Source organism: Pantherophis guttatus, chromosome 3, assembly GCF_059756535.1.
Source record: "Pantherophis guttatus breed Tessera chromosome 3, ASM5975653v1, whole genome shotgun sequence".
NCBI lineage: Eukaryota > Metazoa > Chordata > Lepidosauria > Squamata > Colubridae > Pantherophis > Pantherophis guttatus.
Window position 1 is genome coordinate 197,356,659 of NC_142065.1, and position 23,881 is coordinate 197,380,539.

Below are 23,881 nucleotides of genomic sequence, written 5' to 3' on the forward strand. Positions count from 1 at the left end.
ACCGGGGGCAACCCACCACTGGATGTAATATTGAAACCTCAATAGTAAGTTACTACCGTGTTTTCCCCAAAATAAGACCGTCTTATATTTTTTTGAACCCCAAAATAAACACTTGACCTTATTTTCAGAAAAGTCTTATTATTTTGGGGCATGTGGAGCAAGATGGGGCTGTTCTTGCTGTCTTACCTGATTTCCAGCTCTGTCTCCCTAACCCTAACCAAAGGAAATGGCAGGGACCGGCTGCACATTTATTTAAATATTATTGAGGAGGGCTTATTTTCAGGGAGGGCTTATTTTAGCACATGCACTCAAAAGCCACTCCATGGCTTAGGGCCGGGGTACTTACGAGACCGCCTTCTGCCACCAATAGCCTCCCCTCGGCCAGTACGCTCGCACAGAGTGGGCCTCCTCAGGGTGCCGTCCACCAGACAATGTCGGCTGGCGACCCCCAGAGAGCCTTCTCTGTGATGGCGCCCACCCTCTGGAACAACCTTCCCCCAGAGTTACGGACAATAACAGACCTCCGGATTTTTCGTCGGGCCCTGAAAACTTTTTTTTTTTTTAATTTGATTTATATGCCGCCCTTCTCCGGAGACTCAGGGCGGCTTACAGTGCGTTAAGCAATAGCCTTCATACTTTTGTATATTTTATACAAAGTCAGCTTATTGCCCCCACAAACTGGGTCCTCATTTCACCTACCTTAGAAAGGATGGAAGGCTGAGTCAACCTTGAGCCTTGGAGAGATTCGAACCAGCAGTAATTGCAGGCAGCTGTGTTAATAACAGGGTGCTTAGACCACTGTACCATCAAAGCCCTTTTATTTTATTTATTTATTTATTTATTTATTTATTTATTTATTTATTTATTTATTTATTTATTTATTTATTTATTTATTTATTTATTTCAACTAGCTGGGCTGGCTTGAGTTAAATTTTAAATTGATTTTAAATTGGGTTGTTTTAATTTACGGCCAAAATATTTAATTATTTTAATACTGTTTTTTAGATTTTGTATGCTCTGTTTTTTACTTTGGCTGTTCACCGCCCTGAGTCCTATTTGGAGAAGGGCGGTATAGAAATGGAAACAAATAAAATAAATAAATAAAAAGCCCGATTGGGCTTATTATCCGGGGAGGTCTTATTTTTGGGGAAACGGTACAGATTACCAAAATAGGACAACAGGATAAATCAAGCTTTGATGTAATTTGATTGCTTATTAGTAATCTATGACTATCAATAAGTGTTGTATCTTATTATTCTTGATGAATGTATTTGATTTTTCTTTATGTACACTAAGAGCATATGAGCCAAAGACAAATTCTTTGTGTGCCCAATCACACTTGGCCAATAAAGAATTCTGTTCTCTTCTGTTCTGTAATGATAGTTTGCTGGGGATTGGACACAACAAATGGCTGGTGCACAATTTAATTTAATTTCCAATTTATATACCGCCCTTCTCCCTGAGGACTCAGGGCGGTGTACAGCCAAGATAAGAACATAGAATACAAAGATTTTTTGAAGAAAGTTTCATATTCATCTAACCTCATTTTCCATATCTGATGTTCTCCAGATCTATTGAGATTGCAAATTTAAAGGACATAGCAGCCATAGGGATTCCAGAGCTCTATCATTGCCATACTGTTATTGTTATCGTTTTAAGGCTCTTCCAGAAGAATTCAAAAGTTTCAGTTTTATGTATTTGAGAGGTTGATTTGGAATTTTCTTTTACCCAAGTGATTAACCATATGACATCCAAAATTCAAGATGGTGCTGATACAGCTGTTCCAGAGTTTTTTTTTTTAAAAAATCTAGATAATTTATCTTTAATATATGAAATTAGGCCAGCAGCATATAGCTTTGAGGGCTATAATCATGCCAAATTTCAGCATTTTTGTTGAGAAGCCAAGGCAGATCGTATTAATATTTTATTGCCTTTTTCTTTTTATAATCCCCCTGCCCCTTTAAAATACAACTGAAATTTAATTAATACAAATATTGGATAATTTACTCCTTCTGTAGGGATCTGCCCCGTGCATTAAGGAAGATTTTACAAGTGTAGCTCTGTGCTTCTTTTCAAGAAGAGAATGATGAGTGCAATTGATTATTATTATTAGTATCATGATGTTGGATGCATGGGTCTTCTGGAGAAGATCCAAGTGGCTCCCATTAGACCTTGGAGGAAACTTGCAACTCTTTTAAACTTTAAAAGCTTAAGTGTTTTTAATGGAAAAGTCAGGGTTAAGAGGCTAGCACAGTTTGTATAATTTTGGAAATATGTGATGTCTCTTCTCAATTCTACTTACACCTTCTTAATTCCTTCAGTTTTGAGTAAACACTTCTAAGCTTGGAGAGGGAAACATTGACGGTAGAAACATTGACGGTAGATTGTTTTTATACCAAAAGTTGAGGAAAATCCTAGTTTCATTTGTCCACAATTTCTCTTTGATGGGTTCACACTAAGAACAGCTGCAGATAGGCAGAACATGCTCTTCAGATAGATGGCAGCACCTAGTTGATCTTGACTGATCCTCAAAAGTTGGAAAGACCAAACCTGATCAGTATCTGGTCCGGAGACATCTAGTAAATTTTAGGGATTAAAGTTATACTGGAAGTCAAAAATATTCATGAAAGGATAGGCAAGCCACATTCATATTATTGCCAGAAAAATGTCCCAGGTACTTTCATGAAGCTATCAAGAAAAGATATTGACTTGAAGGGAACTTCGTTTTTTAATCAATATCAAAACACAGGTTGTTGGTACCCATTGCTCCAATTGGACATTTCATTTCTTCACAGCACTATCTCAACATGAGGAAAATGAAACCGGAGAGAAAGACATTCCAATTTCTCTTGAAAATATCAAGTCTTGAGCTGTTTTTCAGTGAGGCACTGGGAAAACTGGGAAAAAGAGCCTTGATAGTACAGTGGTCTACGCACCCTGTTATTAACACAGCTGCCTGCAATTTACTGCTGGTTCGAATCTCTCCAAGGCTCAAGGTTGACTCAGCCTTCCATCCTTTCTAAGGTAGATGAAATGAGGACCCAGTTTGTGGGGGCAATAAGCTGACTTTGTATAAATATACAAAAGTATGAAGGCTATTGCTTAACGCATTGTAAGCCGCCCTGAGTCTCCGGAGAAGGGCGGCATATAAATCAAATTAAAAAAAAAAAAAATAGCCAGAAGGAACTGTGGGAATTCTAGCAATCACTACTTTTCCAAACCCTTTCCAAACTTTTTATTCTAATTTTTTTTTTTAAAAAAGAGATCTCAATCCTTGCATCGGAGCAGTAGAAACATCTTCTTTGGGCTCTTCCTTGGCAGGTAATGGGAAAAAATGACTCCTCCTCCATTTCACTGTCCTAAAATTGTGTGGAAGGTGGGAAAAGGATCAAGGAAGTGTGACTTGAGGTGGACTGGAACAGATTTCTCTCTTGGGGCCTTTGGAGCAAACTTCAAATACTGGTCTTTTCCCTCATGTTTTGTATTTTTGAATGTGCTTTGCGTGTCTTTATGTTTCAATAAAAAGGCACAACTATTTTCTCTTAAAAGAACTATATATTGCCTCAAGGCTTGCCTCAGACCACATTTTTATGGGGATATTATTTAGAAAGCCTGGCCCCTTTGAAAGAGTCACAACAACCGACACAATTTTGATTAAAGAAAGAACTCTGTTTTAATAGGGATTTTTTTTTATCATTAAAAAAGTTTAAACCTGCATAGCAATCATTTCAAAAAATAATTATTTAATGTTCCATAATGAAACTGTACACAACCTAGTCTTGAGGAACCTGCAGCCTGTTGAGGGGTGTTTCAAAGCAGTCCAGCGCAAATCCCAATTTCCCTTTGGGTCCAGAGCTACTTGGCTACTACATTGGCATGTCGCAATTTTTTTGGGATTGAGTTGTTCTCGGCGCGGTCTGACTCGAGGATCTGTGTAGCTCTGCGCTGGGCTAGGGGAACCATCCAGTTCTCACTCCCACCCACACCCCCCTCAGTTGGGCTCCTCAAAGTCGTTCAATGTCTCGATATTTCTTCCTCAGGATGGAGACCTGATCTTTAAAGAGCACGGGATCGAGCCTCATCTGAGAATGGATCAGCGGCATATAGCCAAACCAGCTGGCAAAAGTGTTCATGCAGCTTTGCCTCTGAGCAAAATGATCTGGATCAGCCCACCGAGAAGCTCTGGAAGTCTGGAACAAAACACAAACAAGCCAGTTTATTCTTCAAAAGTTTTTTATAGTCCGTTTTTTTTTCCGCCTGGAAAAATTTCTAGAACTATGAAGAATCAGAGCATCCCTACCTCAGGTTTATAATCTTCGCTGCCCCTCTGCCCTGCCCCAAAACACACACAAGAGAGAAGCAGAATGAGGGAGAGGTCCAAGAAAATTATGTTTTAGAATAGCACTGAACTGCTGGATTGATTAAATAATTTGGGTCAACCCTGAAGCGAACCTGGCTGAGGTCATCTTTGAGGCTTCAGGGTTGCCACAAGGAAGAAGAAGGGAGAGGGAGGGTGCGGGAGATAGATAGCTGGGGGTTTGTAGTCAAAATAAAAGGTTTTCCTGTGGGAACCAAGGACATTCCAACAGGTGGCTAGGGAGAGGAGGAGTGGAGTAACCAAGCAACCGGCCTGTGCCTCTATTGGACAATGTGACTGATGACTTGGGGAAAGGGGGAACTTTTACTTTTTAATCTGCAATCAATGTGAGTCAGTTGCCCAGCATGCAAATTTTGATCATGTGACCATGGGGATGCTTCAATGTAAGTCACACTTTCAGTGTTGATGTAACTTCAAACGGTCACTAAACAAATGGTTGTAAGCCGAGGACTATCTGTATTTTACTTTAAAATCTCAAACAGAGGAAATACTTCTTGTAAGAAAACACCTACTTAGGGCTACCAGTTATTGTACAGTTATTGGTCGAGTATGATAGTTGGGAATGGGGGCTGGATAACAGGCAGAAGTTAATCATTATACTCTTGTCTCTGTGCCTTTCTCATCTAAACGGATGAAAAATGTTAAGACCCCAGGCTAAATATAAATCCAGAAAAAGCATCTACCATTGTCACAGAACAATTTTTTGCCTTTTGGGGGAAAGGTAAAGGTTCCCCTTGCACATATGTGCTAGTCGTTTCAAAGCCGAAGAGCCAGCGCTGTCCAAAGACGTCTCCGTGGTCATGTGGCCGGCATGACTAAACACCAAAGGCGCACGGAACTCTGTTATCTTCCCACCAAAGGTGGTCCCTATTTTTCTACTTGCATTTTTTAACGTGCTTTCGAACTGCTAGGTTGGCAGAAGCTGGGACAAGTAACGGGAGCTCACCCCATTACGCAGCACTAGGGATTCGAACTGCTGAACTGCCGAACTTTTGATCAAGAAGCTCAACGTCTTAGCCACTGAGCCACCGCGTTCCTACCTTTTGGAGGTAGGAAACAACAAAAAAAGTGAGTTCTAAATAGCACTTAACTTATATAGTGCTTTACAGCCCTCTCTAAGTGGTTTACAGAGTCAGCATAATTGCCCCCAACAATCTGGGTCCTCATTTTACCCACCTCGGAAGGATGGAAGGCTGAGTCAACCTTGAGCCGGTCAGGATCAAACTACTGGCAGTCGGCAGAATTAGTCTGCAATACTGCATTCTAACCACTGCCCCACCACAGCGCTCTAAGATTGAATCAAGGTCATTAACAAAATAATATCCTAAGAAATCTTGGTCCCTCTAAGAAACCCAAAATATCTTCCTTCCTCATTTGTGTGTGGCAGAGCCTTCTCCGCCAAGACTTTTGTCCTTCTAAAAAGTGCAAACTTCTATAATCAAAAGAAAGTCCAGATTGTATCCATTTTACCATCGAACATTGGGATCTGTGTTTAATATTAGTTTTAGTTATACTGGCAGTAATAAAACTGGTCCTGTTTTGCTGACATGCACACTGCCTGTGCTTAGCTTCAGGACGGAAAAATCGCTTGATTTGAATCTTTGGAATCAATGGCTCAGCGGGAAATTGTTGCTTGCTTGCCTTGGGTAAGCAGAGAGCTTCTGAAATTAGAAGTTCGAAATCCTCATTTCTGAGGGATTAGATACTTGGAACACAAACCGAACAATGCTTCTTCTCTTGCTAGCTGGAACTCTGTTTCAGGAGCATAAAATGTCAGAAAGGAGAACAAGCCAAATCCTATTAAATTCTGGATAATGGATGATCCTTCTGTTATTGTTTCCCTCACAGGTTGGGTTAGCACATCCCTCACAGGCTGGGTTAGCACAGTTTGTTTTAACCATGCCAGAAGCTAGAGTAGACTACAAGAGAGAGCGTGAACGGCTCACCAACCCACAGTGGTTCTATCCACAAATCACACTTAAACTAAATCAAGCCGATGTGCACTAGGTGAGGGGTCTCCAACCTTGGCAACTTTAAGACTTGTGGACTTCAACTCCCAGAGTTCCTCAGCCAGCAAAGGTGGGACAAGTAACGGGAGCTTACCCCGTTATGCGGCACTAGGGATTCAAACCGTTGAACTGCCGACCTTTTGATCGACAAGCTCAGCGTCTTAGCCACTGAGCCACCGCGTCCCTCTTTTATATATAGCCTGTCAATAATTACATCTTAGTCAGTGGGGTTAGGGCGAAGGAGAACGTAGAGATGATTTAGCATCTTAATTCAGCTTTCCTCAACTTCAGCAACTGGGGAATTCTGGGAATTGAAGTCCCACACATCTTGAAGTTGCTGAGGTCGAGAAACGCTGCATTAATTTATTAGTGCTCTGTTTGATAGAAGAAGCAGAATCAGATGCTGAGATGAATTTTTAGGGGTTCCCTGGTAACACAGAGAACAAGCTTAAATGACGAACAGCCACTTGTTTAGAAGATAATCATATTAACTGGTACGCTTCCTGCGCCAGCAATAGGTTACTTCATTTGAGCCTTCTTCCATTAATAGTTTTATTTCCTTTTCACTCTCAGAACAACATATGTGCTTTCCATTTATATCTAAAAGTGTGGAATTGGTAAGAGCATTTGCATATGATTCCGTAATATCTGTCGGGCTGGTTTCATCAAGTAGGATTGGTACACTACGGATTCCTTCAATTAAACAACGCCATCTATGCCATCTACCAGCCGTCCTTCTCTGCAGCAATGCCTGCCCTCCGGAAAGAGGTCTCCCCCCACTTTCCCAGATCCCCAGATCCATATGCCTTGTGTTCTGAAGTTCTTCATCCAGGACTTTCGCAAATGATTACATGGGCTTGTTTCTTTTTCATTCCTGTCCGGTTCTTACCCTTGTAAGTCAGGTAGTCCTTGACTTACAACCATTTGTTGAATGACCATTTGAAAACAGTGACTTATGACCAATCTTACAACCGTTGCAGCATCCAGAAGTTGTGAATGCTCCAACACTGGAAGTTTTTAAGAAGATATTGGATAACCATTTGTCTGAAGTGGTGTAGGATTTCCTGCCTAAGCAGGGGGTTGGACTAGAAGACCTCCAAGGTCCCTTCCAACTCTGTTATTCTATTCTATTCTATTCTATTCTATTCTATTCTATTCTATTCTATTCTATTCTATTCTATTCTATTCTATGCTATGCTATGCTATTCTATTCTATCCTATCCTATCCTATCCTATCCTATCCTATCCTATCCTATCCTATCCTATCCTATCCTATCCTATCCTATTACAAGAGTAGAGCCTTTCCTCATATGGGATTTTATGAACATCCCCATGGTCACACCATCAAAATTATGGCATGTATTTACGATGGTTGAAGTGTCCCGGGGTCACGTGTTCACCTTTTGTGATGTTCTGACAAGCAAAGTCAATGGGGAAGCTGGATTCACTTAATAACCTAACTTAATAACTGGAGCGGTTCACTTAACAATGGTGGCAGGAAAGGTCGTAAAATGAGGCAAAACTCATTTAACCTCTTGTCTCGTTTAGCAATAGCAATAGCACCTAGACTTATATACCACTTCACAGTGCCTTTACAGCCCTCTCTAAGCGGTTTACAGAGTCAGCCTCTTGCCCCCAACAATCTGGACCCTCATTTTACCAATCTCGGAAGGATGGAAGGCTGAGTCAACCTTGAGCCTGCTGAGATTTGAACTGCCAAATTGCAGGCAGTCAGCAGAAGTAGCCTGCAGTACTGCACTCTAACCACTTCGCCACTGTGGCTCATAATGGAAATTTTGGGCTCAATTGTGGTCGTAAGATGACAACTACCTATATTCTTTTGTTTTTGTATTTTTTTCTTAGTCTTTAATGTTTTTACTTGGGACTTACCCAGAGTTGTATACATGTTTAATAAATAAATAATTCTAAATCACAATGCAGCATGATCAGGATGAATTACTGGCAGTCCTCACTTAACAACTGCCATTTAATGACCATTCCAAGTTATGACCTGCCCTTGAAGTTATAACTGCTGCAAACCCCTCCATGGTCATGTGATTGTATTTTAGGTACTTGGCAATCAACTCGCATTTACAACCAGTTGCAGTGTCCCATGGTTGTGTGACTGTGATTTTGTAGGGTTTTTTTTGCTGATTTTCGGGAGAATGTTTTTTCTTAATAGACATGTGATTTGCTTAATGGTCACAGTGATTTGCTTTACAACCATTGTAAAAGCAAACATTGAGTACAGTCACACTGAATGACTTACAATGCAAATCTGGGCTCCATCATATTTGTTAAGTGAGAACTATCTGTATAGTGAATCTGGGTTAAACACAGACAACAATGGCTACCGGATGTTCCTGAACTACAACTTCCTGCTCCGCCTTGCCTTATTTCCTAGGAATTCTTGGAGAGCTGGATCAGCAATGTCTGACTTGACTACTTGTGGCTTGTGAACTACAGTTTTGTCCTCTCCTGTTGCAGCAAGGAGACCTCATCATTCTTCTTACCAGGGTTAGTAGTCACAAACTGCATCTCTGAATTATTTTCATGTTTCAGATTGATTACAATTTAAATTCTAAAAAGAGGCAAATGCCTCAGTTTGCCTGCTTGAGACTGGATTAGATAAATGATCAAGAGTGAAACCCTACAATATCCCATCTTTAGTATAATTCCAACGGTGGCTTAAAATTATGAATTGAGGCAATTTTAAGAATTAGAGTGATAAATGTTTACAGAAATGGCCATTAAAGAACAATTTCGCCAGCAAATTTGACTTCTTCTCAAAAGAAGTACCAGAAAAGTAATAAAAAAATAATAATTCTAGTTGAACTTGCCCCGTTCTCAAGCAAAAATCCTAATGCTTGCAATTGGCTGGCTTTTCAGATGTATGGCATCTGCAGGGAGAATTGTTAAATTTAAGTCCCAAAGGTGCTCTTTTCAAGGGGCAACTGGACTTTCTGGGTTTTCTTTGCAGATGTTTCACTTCTCATCCAAAAAGCTTGCCTCTTGAAAGAAGCACCTTTGGGACTATGGTTGACTGAGAATCTCCATAGACTCTTAAATTTACCGTATTTTTCGGGAGTATAAGATGCACCTTTTTGTCCCCTAAAAGAGGGTGAAAATTTGGGAGCATCTTATACACCGAATGTAGGCCTGCCCAGCCTCTGAAATGGAAGTTTCAGAGGCTGAAAAAAAAAGCTTCTGAAATGGTGGTTTCAGAGGCTGAAAAAAAGCCTCTCAAACGGAGGTTTCACAGGCTGAAAAAAAAGCCTCTGAAACGGTGGTTTCAGATGCTGAAAAAAAAGCCTCTGAAACGGAGGTTTCAGGGGCTGAAAAAAAAAGCCTCTGAAACGGAGGTTTCAGATGCTGAAAAAAAGCCTCTCAAACGGAGATTTCACAGGCTGAAAAAAAAGCCTCTCAAACGGAGGTTTCACAGGCTGAAAAAAAAGCCTCTGAAACAGAGGTTTCAGAGGCTGAAAAAAAAAGCCTCTGAAACGGAGGTTTCAGATGCTGAAAAAAAGCCTCTCAAACGGAGGTTTCACAGGCTGACAAAAAAAGGCCTCTGAAATGGAGGTTCCACAGGCTGAAAAAAAAGCAAGGTGCAGAGCTCACAACCAACGAACCTGTTGCTAAAGTTCACCTCTGGGAACAGCTGATTGGGGGTATTCTGGGAGGCCAATCCACCCCAATCAGCTTTTTTCTTATTGTCCTCCCCAAAAACTATGGTGCGTTTTATAGTCCGAAATATACGGTAAGCTAACATGAAAAAACAGTCATCAACAACGAATAGACCATGCACTTCACCCCCCCAAATTAACATAAGCATCCTAATGGGGCAGAGAAAAATTCTGAAGCTTTTCCCCCTGCATGTTCTTACAAGAACTGACTTTAAATAATTATTTCGAAAATAGAAAACCCACATCTGTTGCAGCTCCATTTGTGAACATTTCTCCTTTCAAATCATGATGGCAGGCTATTTTTGAACAACGTCACGTTTTCTGTTTATTATATCCATTCACTTGTAGGATTTTTATAGCATTTTTAAAAAGACATATTTAATAAGCTGACTTTGTATAAAATAGAACACTGCTTAGGGGGGGGCAAAAAAAAAAGCCCTACTAAGCAGGTATATACAAAAGTATGAAGGCTATTGCTTAAAGCATTGTAAGCCGCCCTGAGTCTCCGGAGAAGGGCGGCATATAAATCGACCTAATAAAAAATATAAGACATCGCACTGTATGTCTATGGAGATTCTCAGTCATCCAGGTCATAGTTGTCCCAAAGGTGCTTTTTCAAGAGGCAACTGGACTTTCTGGGTTTTCTTTGAGGACATATCGCTTCTCATCCAAGAAGCTTCTTCAGCTCTGACTGGATGGAAGGGCATGGAAGGATTATGAATTATGAAGGAATGAAATCCTTCCATCCAATCAAGAGCTGAAGAAGTTTCTTGAGTGAGAAGCAAAATGTCTTCAAAGAAAAACAAGAAAATCCAGTTGCCTCTTGAAAAAGCACCTTTGGGACATAGTGTTTTATTTTAGATTTATAAGTGAGCTCTCATTGGTACAGATTAAGAATAGGTATCGTACATCTAGTAGTAGGGCTCTTTGGCAACCCTTTAGATTCTGGTGTCTAAATACATTAGTTGGGATTCTGGCAGATACCCTAAGGTTCTTGTTGACGTAATTTTTTTGTAGTCTTATTTACAGATGATACAACTTTTGCAAAAAATATGTGCTCCTAAGAGTACGTGATCTTCAGGAAGTATGATTTTTTTCAGGATAGTTTTGTTCACAATTATGAGAATTGCAGTTATGGTAGTCCTCGACTTACAACCAGTCATATCGAAGTTATGATGATCCCCTAAAATGATATTTACAAACCTGTGCCAAGAAGTTTAAAGCAGACCTTCTGCACATACCTGTCCCATCATGGTTTCCTTGTACTGTTTCTTCTGTGTTACTTTGATGGGAGGCAATTTTGTCACAGCGGACACCAAAAAGTTCATTAAAATGTCTTCACAATTGGCTAGTTGGTCCACCACGTTCTTCAGACTAGCAGGCAGGTAATGAGTGTACAGGTAGTGATAATATCTGCAACACAACAATTGAGGGCCTTCAGTGAGAATCGGGCAATGTCATCCTATTCACATTTACTTGGAATAAGGCACCAGAACTTCAGGGGAACTTTCTGATACCAAATTGGATTGAATGGCTTTTCAAAGTGCCTCCAGGAACTATAAGGTTGCAACAGATTTAGAAATGTAGGAAGCTGTCCAGTGGTGGGATCCTACCAGGGGTGGGTTCTACTTACCTTTATTACCGGTTCGCAACGGGATCGCACGCCTTGCTTCTGCGCATGCGCAGATTGCTAATGATGACATCCAGGGCAGTGGGTGGGGCCTCCCGCCGGTTTTATTACCGGTTCTTGCGAACCGGTCCGAACTGGGGGCAACCCACCACTGGATCCTACCGGTTTAATAACAAGTTCGGTAATCGCGCACTTTGTGCGCGATTGAATGAAAAATCACCTTCCACGTTAGTGCTAGGGAATTAAAACAGCTGACATGCAGCAATCCGCTCTGCCACATTAATCAACTGTGAAGATATAGGTAAGTAAAGCACAGGAGTGGGTGGGCGGGCCCAGCTGATCGTCGGAGCTACTGGTTGGTCCAAACCGGTAGAATCCCACCCCTGAAGCTGTCACATTAGTACTGATTGTAAGTCCGTTCAGCAAAAATGTTGGCTATTCCTAAAATACAGGCAACAGTGGAGCTGACAAACTGTCTACAGCAGTGGTGAAATGTAAAATTTATTACTACCGGTTCTGTGGGCGTGGCTTGGGGGGGTAATGTGACTGGGTGGGAGTGGCCAACTTTTTCTTTTTTAACTTTTAAAAGCATTTTTTTCTACAACCTCTTCGGCTGAAGAGGTTGTAAAAAAATGCTTTTAAAAGCCTCTGACGATCAGGCAACTCAGCTGGGATCGTCAGAGGCTTTTAAAAGCATTTTTTCGGCTGAAGAGGTTGGAGAAAAAATGCTTTTAAAAGTAAAAAAAAAGCCTCTGATGATTTCGCGGCTCAGCTGGGCATGGGGGGGGGCACGCGCAGGGAGTTTTGCTACCGGTTCTCCGAACCACCCGCTGCCATTGCTACTGGATCAGGCGATCTGGTCCGAACCGGGAGCATTTCACCCCGGTCTACATCTTATACACTGCAGATGGGGCTTTTTCAACAAGTATACTAATACTGTGTCCAGTTCTGGTCACAACAATAAAAAACAAGAAAAGATGCTGAGGCCCTAGAAAGAGTGCAGAGAAGAGCAACAAAGATGATTAAGGGTTCTGGAGGCTAAATCGTATGATGAATGGCTAAGAGAACAAGCTATGTTTAGTCTAATAAATAGAAGGTTTAGGGGAGACATGATAAAAAATCTTCCAATGCTTGAAGAGCTGTCACAGGGAAGAGGGCATCAATTTATTCTTCATAGTACTTGAGGGCAGAAGAAGAAGCAATGGATGGAAGGTTGACAGAGGGAGATGCAACCTGGAAATAAGGAGGAATTTCTTGACATTGAGAATGATTAATCAGTGGAATAGCTTTCTTCCCCGAGTGCTCCATTGCTGGAGGTTTTCAAGAAAGGATTGGGCAATCAGTTGTCTGGATTAGTATAAGGATTCCTGCCTTGGGCAGAGGGTTGGACTAGAAGACCTCCAAGGTCCCTTCCAGCCCTATAATTCTAAGTTGTGATTCCCCCTTCAAACTAGAAGCAGAAGATTTGTACTTATATAATCCTAGCAGTGTCAAAATGCCTGAAGGTATCTTCCGTGGGACTTCCTAGACTCCCTGTTCCATTTGACTTTTTAACATTTCTTACATATTTTAATTAAAGTTAACGAAAAGGGGGCATGATGCAAAGCAAAGCAATTACCCTCCAGCATAATCAGTATTTCCAAGAGTGCCACTGGGTCTTAAAACGGGTCTCTGCTGTCTTTTATAAAAATAAACACGGGGAATGTCTGGAGACTAGGTCATGGATTTGCATGTTTTCATCTGCCTCCACCGAAGATAAGGGCATGTCGGGTTAGAAAGGAGCATCTTGAGGATGCAGCAACTCAGGATGGGTACCATATAGCAGGTATATCCATACTTTACATATTATTCAGTCTCCCATGCCCATTTTGAAATGGCCAAGGAGCCATTTGTTGGAGTGTCTATGAGATGTTCTTATAATGCCATATGTGTCCACCAGCTCAAAAGAGGTTGGAGAGCCATTCCACAAACTAGGGAATGGTCCAAAGAAGAAGTCTCTAAAACAGAAATGGGCAACCTATAACCCTCAAATAGAGAGGAAGGAGTTCAAATGGAGAAAGAGGAAAGACCAGTGGTGAAATCCAATTTTTTTTACTACTGGTTCTGTGGGCGTGGTTTGGTGGGCGTGGCAGGGGAAGGATACTGCAAAATTTCCATTCCCACCCCACTCCGGGGGAAGGATACTGAAAAATCTCCTCATTCCTGGGGGAAGGATATTGCAAAATCTCCATTCCCACCCCACTCTGGGGCCAACCAGAGGTGATATTTGCCAGTATTTTCCGAACTACTCAAAATTTCTGCTACCGGTTCTCCAGAACCTGTCAGAACCTGCTGGATTTCACCCCGGGATAGATGTTGCACAAATGAGCAATGATCTGCTTACTCCAGACCATACCAGCCTGGTTGGAGATGGCAGGAGCTTTGGTACTAAGTCAGTATTCACTTGGCTGAAACAAAGTATCTAAAAATGAATTATTGATGGTATCAGTTTCTGATAACAAGGGAAGTCCAGAATTCAAAAATTCTTGAAAAACCTGAGAAACAAGATGTATTGACTTAGTGGGGCAAAGGCGATTTATTCATCTTTATCAGTGGTGGGATTCAAATTGTTCTATTTCCGGTTCTTTGGGCATGGCGTGGCTTGATGGGCGTGACTTGGTGGGTGTGGCAGGGGAAGGATACTGTAAAATCTCCATTCCCACCCCCCACGAGGGGAAGGATACTGCAAAATCCCCATTTCCTCCTGATCAGCTGGGACTCAGGAGGCAGAGAATAATGGGGACGGGGCCAGCCAGAGGTAGTATTTATCGATTCTTTGAATTACTCAAAATTTCCGCTACCGGTTCTCCAGAACTGGTCAGAACCTGCTGAATACCACCTCTGATCTTTATGTAAATAAAGTACATCTACACAAATTTACTTTATGTCTTTTGCTGGAAAAGACTCCTGCAAGTCCCTTGGACTGCAAGGCAATCAAACCGGTCAGTCCTAGAGGAGATCAACCCTGACTGCTCTTTAGAAGGCCAGATCCTGAAGATGAAACTCAAATACTTTGGCCACCTAATGAGAAGGAAGGACTCACTGGAGAAGAGCCTAATGCTGGGAAAGCTTGAGGGCAAAAGAAGAAGGGGACGACAGAGAACGAGGTGGCTGGATGAAGTCACAGAAGCAGTAGATTTAAATGGACTCCAGGGGATGGTAGAGGACAGAAAGGCCTGGAAGAAAGTTGTCCACGGGGTCGCGATGGGTCAGACACGACTTTGCAATTAACAACAACAACAAACCTTATTTAGCTGTTTCTGGAAATCCACCAGTCATTGTAAGAAATCTGAAGAAGAGTTGGAATGTTGGTGGATTGTGGAAGACATTGAGGTCAGTTAAACTTTTTGATTAGTCAGAACAGGACTGTTTGATCATCACCCTAAGGCAGTGATGGCGAACTTTTTCACCACTCCGCGGAAACATCGCACGCGTGCACGTGCTCATTAGGGCCGCTCTTTGGAAAAGCCAAACTTCTGGGTTCTAGCACGCATGCACACCCGACGATCAGGTGGCCAGAGCGCATGCGCAGCACTGCCATACACGCAAATGGATTGCGCTCTGGAAAAGCCAAACTTTTGTGTTCTGGTGCACACTGGTTTTTGGCACTGCCGCGTGCACAAAAGACAGCTGATTGTTGCGCGTATATGCATGCCAAAAACCCAGAAGACAACAGGCAAGGTCGCGCATGCCGGGCGACATGGCTTCTCGTGCCACTTTGGCCATGTGTGCCATAGATTCGCCATCACGGCCCCAAGGAAACCAGATGGCCATTCCTTCGCAGTGATACATTTTCATTTTTCAGAGGGAAAAAAACCACAACATCTACAGAAAAAGACAGAGGCCTTTCTTTGCTGTCCTCTCCCTTATGAGCCCAACAAGCAAACATAAGACTCACAAACCGAGATGAATTATAAACATTATGCCAATGTCCAATTTGGCTGAATTAAGATGGGCAGCCAACCTAAACTTCAACTTGCTTAGGACATGTTCATTCTCCCAAAGAAAATTTGGGCAGAATCCTTTTGAAGACTTTAGGAACTTTTTTTTTTTTTTGAAGTCTGCTGTTGCCCTTAAGAGAGAGCATTCAAATCAAATTGCTTTTTTTAGAGTACAAGTGACTTGAAAGAAATTGAGAAAAACACACTAATGACTATCAGATCTTGAAACCAGAAATCAAAGTCATTATCTGCAGAAGAGAGGCTCAAACTTTAATCCTTTAGGAATCACCCTTGATGTTTTAACAAAACCTGCTCTGCAAAACCAAAAATTAAGGGAGGCAAAGGCAAAATGGAAAAAAATATATATAGTAAGATATAACCCAGGATCGTTGTGTGTCTATGATTTAACTCAATATAGAATAGATGGACAAAAGAATTTTTTTTCCAGTAAATAAATACTCTCCTTTGGACGTCTACATCAGGGGGAATAAAATGATAGAAGACGGCAGAACAGGGTTGTCAATTTAATTTATCTAGATAAATATATAAGAATATAGCTGAGCTTTATTCTCCAATGCACCGGAGGGCAGGACAAGAAACTATGGTTGGAAACTAATCAAAGAGAGAAGCAATTAAGGGGAATTAGGGAGAAACTTCTTAACAGTGAGGACAATTAACCAGTGGAACAATTTGACTTCAGAAATCGTGGGTGCTCTATCACTGGAGGTTTTTAAGAAGAGACTAGATAATCACTTCTCTGAAATGGTATAGGTGCGTGATGGCCAACTTATGGCACATGTCTAGAGGTGGCATGCAGAACCCTCTCTGTGGGCATGTGCGCCGTTGCCAGCTGCTCTTGTGGTTTCTGCTGAGCGCATGCGCGCCGGCTAGGTGGTCTTTGCATGCACCGGAGCGCCGGAAACCTGAATACCAGCTGACTGGTGCACATGTGCGCGCCAGCCACTTGCTCCTTTGGTTTCCGGTGCGCGCAAAGACTAGCTAGCCAGCACACGCATGTGCACCGGCCAGCTGGTCTTCGGGTTTCTGGCGCTCCAGTGTGCATTCTGGTTTGGGCACTTGGTGCCGAAAAGATTCGCCATCACTGGTATAGGTTCTCCTGCTTGAACAGTGGGCAGAACTCGATGACCTCCAAGGTCCTGTCCTGTCCTGTCCTATCCTATTCCTCTCGTCCATTAAAATAGGCTTTAAATACCCATAATAGTCTTCTTACTTGTGGTAAATAGCAGCTCCACTCAATACCATGGAATAGTCATTAGTCCATTTCGATGTGTAGCCCCACCTCTCCTTCGTGTTATCCCAAAAGTGGCTGCGGGCAGGATAACCCACAATCCTCTCTGGGAAACTCTGCCAGACAGTGAAGGCAAAATCCACCTGCAGGCAAGGGGGAAAAAAAAAACACAACACAAACCAAATGGATGTGGCAAGTGGTAATCAAACAGTCTCAAAAATGTCAGCAAAACAAAATATTACCTTTTCGCTAATTCATAATTTGCAATCTTGGAACTGTTGCAAAACATTAATTCTCTGTATTCATCAGTAAATTAAACTGACTACTTGACATTTTGCCCTGTAATTATGCACATTTTAATGTTTTTCCGTTAACAGGAGCCTAGAGCTCCAGAGAATCATATTAACATTTTGCCAGCATGACACAGGCACCGTAAACATTCACAACTAGTGGAGAACTGGGTGTCTGTAGGAATTGCTTCTTTATTAAGTAAGGTTATTCTCTGTCCATTTTGTAGGGAAGAAAGGAAGTGTCTCTTTTTACTACTGGATGGAGGAAATCAAGATAAAAATGATGTTTTCCAAAGACAGATGTTCCAAAATTATTAATTCCTCACGCCCTTATTTGTAATCTTTTCTCCTTGGCTTCAGCTAGTGTAAGACAGATAATGAATATTTTATATCCTACTACGGCTGTGGGAATATTTGAGCTGAAGATTCAAGCAGCGCAAACGAGGTCTTCAAACTGAATTTTTGAACTGAATCAAACATTTGAGTTCAATCCATACTATAAATACCATGATGCAGTCCAGCCCTATTGTGATACTAGAGGTTCAAAGCATCTCTTCCATAAAGATTCAGATCTTTGAAGGATGTTTCCAGTTAAGTTACGACTCATTCTCTTCCTTCAAGTTGTTCAAACAACATGAAATGCTTACAGTTCAGACAAAACAATTATTCCTGCCACAGCTCTGATCACAAATTATTAATACATCAGAAAAGCAGCAGACACCTTTATATAAAAGCCGATATCTGTTTTCTTGAAAGGATTAAAGCTAAGTTAAGGAAGGAACAGTAGTGTTAGATATAGATAAAGGATCCTACTGGGGGTTGTGAGGACTTCATCATAATAAATGAAAAATTGTTCTTGTGACTTTAATTGGTACATTTATAAATACTCTTTTCTCCATTGTTCGGGTTCTAGAGGGGGAGGGGGGCATACAGATTCTCAATAAAATGATCATAAACCAGCAATTCATCATTAAAATTCTGGTTAATGTTTACTGTACAGGTAGTCTTCGAGACTGTTTGAAGTTACAATGGCACTGAAAAAAAGTGACTTATGACCTTTTTCACACTTATGACCGTTGCAGCATCCTCGTGGTGACATGATCAGAATTTGGATGCTTGGCAACTGGTTCATATTTATGATGGTTGCAGTGTCCTGGGGTCATGTGATCACATTTTGCAACCTTCTGATAAGCAAAGTCAATGGAGAAGCCAGATTCATTTAACAATTGTGTTACTAACCTAACAACTCCAGTGATTCCCTTAACAACGGTGGCAAGAAAGGTTGTAAAATGGGGCAAAATTCACTTAACATCGGTCTCACTGAGCAACAAAAATTTGGGGGTCAACTATGTTCGTAAGTCGAGGACTACCGGTAATATCTATTTTCCTGGTGGTTTCAGGCAACTTTTTGAGTCAGAGAAATCTTCACAAATTCACAAAATGGCTGCCATTGTGGGCATGGCAAGTCAAACAAAATCCATTTAACGGTAGTCTGACTTTCAATGGTGTTTCACACCATCTCATCTAGCTTCCTCAAAAGTTCTTTACTTCATTAAGGTTACTTTTTACTAATTTTGGGGCAGATGAGTGCACTTCCAAACAAAGTACTGGACATATGCGCCATTTTCTTCCCATAAGCTTGATGTTAGAAGTTGGTGCTATGCTTTGTAATAGCCCAGCTTCCCATTTGTTTTAAATGAACAAGAGCCAGTTTGGATAAGGCACTTAAGAAAACGAAAAACTGAATTCTAGCCTTAGGCATCAAGTCAGTTGAATAGCTTTGGGCCAGTCACCTTCTCTCAGCCCTAGGAAGCAGACAATGGCAAACCACTTCTGAAAAAAAAAACACCGCCTTGCCAGAAAAACTGCTCCAGGCAATCACCAGGAGTCAACAATGAATCAAAGATTAAAAAAACAACAACAACAAGGAATGCCAAGGAACAAATTATGACTACTTTTGAATCACCACAACCCAACTAGACACAACTCTAGAAAGTATGCTAGAAATTTTTCAGGCTGGCATATGGCAATATCATTAGACAGATGAAATGTAATGGGGAAATGGGAATCCAGTTGCAAACCCTTGTCGACATCAAATTCTGTTCCAGCCTAATTTATTGCATGGGTGTTTCTTCCATAGAAGAGGTAAGAAAAGAAATTGGTCTTTACTAGTCTTCCAGAACCTCCAGCAAAGGTCTATCCATCACTTGCTCCTGAGTCTTTCAACTGGACATGTTGAAAGTTTGAATCAGGAATCTTCTGCATTAGCAATAGCAATAGCACTTAGACTTATATACCGTTTCATAGTGCTTTACAGCCCTCTCTAAGCCGTTTACAGAGTCAGCATATTCCCCCCAACAATCTGGGTCCTCATTTTACCCACCTCAGAAGGATGGAAGGCTGAGTCAACCTTGAGCCTGGTGAGATTAGATCTGCTAAACTGCTGGCAGCCAGTGATCAGCAGAAGTAGTACTGCACTCTGCAGTACTGCACTCTAATTACTGCGCCACCGTGGCTTATCCCTATGTTCTACCATGAAGCTACGAATAACTAGAGGAGCCATGGAAGATGCCCTGAAGTCCACAAGTCTTAAAGTTGCCAAGTTTGGAGACCCCGGCTATAGATGTTAAGTGAATCTTTAATGCCACATACAACTTTCCTAATTTTGCTTTAACCATTTTTCATTGAGGCTGATGTAGAGAACCAAACATGGAGTAATTGGGTTGGAGGGTGGGGGTGGATGAGAAAGTTAGCCAACCTGCTACTCTCTTAAGACAGCCAACACTCCTCCTTAAATCCACATGGATTTCTAATTATGAGTCATAGAGACGTTTCCCCCCACTGTGCAGGATGGCTTAATATTTCATTTCATTAGGAGCGAAAAGCTAAAACCTTAATTAAAGGTAAAAAAATGAAGAAGCATTTGAGGCTTTTCTGAGTTTTATCACTCATATTTGAAAGCTGGAAAATTACTATTCAGATAGATAGGTAAGTAGTAGAAGACATCTTGGGGTGATAACTCCCATAATTTGTTATTCAGGTTCACCAGGAATTCTGGGAGCTTCAACTAAACAAACTTCCATAGGACATAAGATTGGAGAGGATAATTTAAACCAGATTTCCTTACTAATGATCCTGTGTGAAATTTGCAGGCTGTAGTATTGGTCACTAGCTTAGATGGTATTGTTAAAAAAAAGAGAGAAATCTTGCCGTTGATACAAGATTTACAGACCAAAATGGGACAATATACACCAATGGATACATAACAGAAGTCAAACTAAATCCAAGAAAGCATTGGTCCCTTTCATACAACATATTACACAGCACGGGAAGTTGACACATTCAGAATATGGCTTTGAGAAAATGAGAGAAATTTATTAAAAAAAACAACAGCTGAAAAATGACTTTAATAGATATAAGCAATAACTGTAAAACTTTAAGGTATATCTAACTAGCAGAATGGTTGGGAAAAAACACATTCTTTTTACAATATATTTTTATTATACTATAGCCTTACATTTTATGTCTGTATTTTTGATCTCTTACATTTGTACGATAATAAAACTAAACCAAATGCCCCCCCCCCAAAAAAAAAGAAAAGAAAGAAGAGATAGTTGTATAAAGTGATTCAGATACAATGCATGTGATAAAAAATAAATTAGAATTTAACCCGGCTAAGGTTTGGCATAATTTAAGGGTTAGCCCATTACTAGAAAACAAGAATGTCAAATTAAAATCTACATAGAATTTCCAGTTTCACAAGAGTTGGTTGATCCATGTGGGAAATAAGATACTGGTTTGGCCAAAACTCTGTTATGATCTGGGTGGTAGAGAGATATTTTGGGACAGGTACAGAGACTTCTGAACCAAGCACTGAATTAGAGTAATTCTGTATTTTATTTTTAATTCTGTTTCTGATAGCAGAGAAATACAGTTGTGTTCAAGCAAACATGGACTTTCAACAGAAGTTGTGAGAAGAGACATAGCTACACACATAGTCCCATCCTCTAACCATTTGCAAGATCATGTACATTCAAGTTAATAAACATATTAAAAAAATCCAGATATAACAGGATTCCAGAAATACTGAATGGGGTTTATTTATTTATTTGTATTTCGCTTTCATTATGTTTTTATAAATATCTTAAGGCTGCGAACATATCTAATACTCCTTTTTTTCTCTATTTTCCCTACAACAATAATCCTATTGGGCTGATAGAGAGCGATTGACCCAAAGTCACCCAGCTAGCTTTCATGCCTAAAGTGGGACTAGAATTTACAATCGCCTGGTTTTTAGCCTGATGCCTTAACCGTCTAGACCAGTGTTTCTCAACCTTGGTAGCTTGAAGATGGGTGGACTGCAACTCCCAGAATCCCCCAGCCAGCAACGCTGGCTGGGGAATTCTAGGAGTTGCAGTCCACCCATCTTCAAGCTACCAAGGTTGAGAAACACTGGTCTAGACTAAACTGGCTCTTTTGGGTCTTAAAAGTCTTGGGTCTTCGAAGAAGACTCCATCTGCTATTTCCAAAGTAATAAATTCTAAAGGACAACTTGCTTTTCTTTAAGGGAGGGAGAAGTAAGAGAGACACACAGAGAGGGAAAATCACACTGAAATTGAAGGAGACAATAAACACTCAAAGCTTTTCCAGAGATGCCATTAATAATGTATTTCCAATATATTGCCATGTTGTATAAATGGTTGCCCGTCCCCACCATCTCTTTACGGGAAGAGGTGAGAGAAATCAATACTCATCCCACTTGTAAAAATTGGTTTTCTACATTGGATCCCCTGATCTCCAGCTCCCTGCCCCCATCTCTTTAACCCAGCAGCCTTTTTTCCTTCTGTTTTTGGTGCAGCAGTTCTGAAGTATCAGGCAGAAAGAAAATTCTTGTATTGAAAAAAAAAAGAGCTTGGGTGAAGCTCTGATTCATGAAAGAGAGACATGTAATCTAGGCATCTGCTTTGTGTGTGCTGCTATTCAAAAGAAATTATCAGGCCAATGCTAGGCAAACACAGCTCTTAAAAACCAGAATATAATAGGAATTAATACAAAAATTAGATGTAGATACCCAAGTATTCACAAGTGTACATAAACCTACACTGGTGTATGTTAGGGTTAGGGTTATGAGTACTTGTGAATACTTGGGTATATATCCATATTTATCTGTATGTTATATTTGGCCATTTAGCCCAACAAGACATTCAATCTTCTTTCTTTCCTAATAGACCAAGAAGCATTGCTGAGATGAAACTTAGAGAATTCCAGATGGACACGGAATTAGGTTTCCAACTGGGCCATGATGGTGCAGTGGTTAGAATGCAGTATTGCCGGCTAATTCTGCTGTCTGCTGGCTGCCAGCAATTCATCAATTCGAGTCTCACTGGCTCAAGGTTGACTCAGCCTTCCATCCTTCCGAAGTCAGTAAAATGAGGACCCAGATTGTAAAGCCCTGTGAAGCAGTATATAAGTCCAAGTGCTATTGCTATTGCTTACTCTTAGTTAAAACAGATACAGGACTGTTCAAATCTTTGGAAGCACTTTCTTAGAGCTGCTCCATGAAGTAACATGGCCACCTTGAAACTAAGAGAGCTGCAGAAGTTGCAACCATGCAGAGCTTCTCTGGGAACATTAAGCAAATGTTCATAAACCTCAACTAAGAAGGTATCACTCACTTTTCCTAGTCAACTTGGCCAAAGCATGGATGGATGGATGGAAGGAAGGAAGGAAGGAAGGAAGGAAGGAAGTCAAATCCTAGTATGACTTTGGAGCCAGTACACTCCACAGGAAAAATATCTCACCTCAGTGGTTGAAAGCACCGTATCTTCATCGAGGCTTAGAACAGCATCCGTGACAATGTTCTCATAGGGCAGGAAGCGACTGCTCATCACCTGTAAGGTGAACAAGATGGGTCAGTGAGATGCTATTGAGGCTCATCTGCAGGCCGGACCGCCATACTTGAGCCCAAAGAGTTAGTTAGTTAGTTAGTTTATTATATTTGTATACCGTCCTTCTCCCGAGGGACTCAGGGCGGTGAACAGCCAACAGTTAACCTTCTACCACAGCATTCAAGGGGAGGAAATGGCTGTGAAAGAAAAGAGCTTCATGTGCAAGAACTTTGCAGCTTATTGCATCCGACTTAACAATGTGATTATGTTACTCCTGATTAATTTCAGCAAGAGTGGCCTTCTAGATTTATGTGTTCACATTATTCCCTTACCCCAAATGTTGTCATGCATAATGCTCTGGTTTGATTTTTTGGAAACCAACCAACCATTTTTATATAATTAAAAGGCAATAAGTCATAGCTATATTTAGAGTATATATGCTTCTCAAAAGCTTAAAGTAGCATTTAGAATTCCTTCTTACTTTATCTTCATCAAAATCTGATGAGGTAGGCTAGGTTAAATGATAGCGACTAACGCAATGCCTCGGGCTAAAATTTATAGCTGAGTGAAGATTTTAACTTATACCTCCCAAGCAATGCCTAATGCTCTAACCAATATACTTCACTGGTTGGCTTTCAAAATCTATAAACTAGCTATCATTGAAAACAAGAAACGATGAATAAAAGAGTGTAAATTTTAAGTTACAATGCTCCTAAGACAATACAATGTCTATGTAGGATTTTGCATTAATCTTTTGAAGCCACTATGACATCA

The 23,881-nt window shown here is 40.9% G+C and overlaps 1 protein-coding gene across 1 annotated transcript in view; it reads right to left on the reverse strand.

Annotated features, from left to right (window-relative positions):
• Window positions 1–3,648: 3,648 nt before the first annotated feature.
• Window positions 3,649–23,881, reverse strand: part of EXT1 (exostosin glycosyltransferase 1) — a 325,779-nt gene continuing 305,546 nt past the window's right edge. Inside the window, exons 8-11 of the mRNA XM_034422214.3 lie at window positions 23,021–23,110; window positions 16,912–17,072; window positions 11,312–11,483; window positions 3,649–4,190 (exon numbers count right to left, since the gene is read on the reverse strand). Of these exons, the coding sequence (XP_034278105.1) occupies window positions 4,005–4,190; window positions 11,312–11,483; window positions 16,912–17,072; window positions 23,021–23,110 (609 nt within the window). The 3' untranslated portion in view covers window positions 3,649–4,004. The remainder of the gene's footprint in view (window positions 4,191–11,311; window positions 11,484–16,911; window positions 17,073–23,020; window positions 23,111–23,881) is intronic.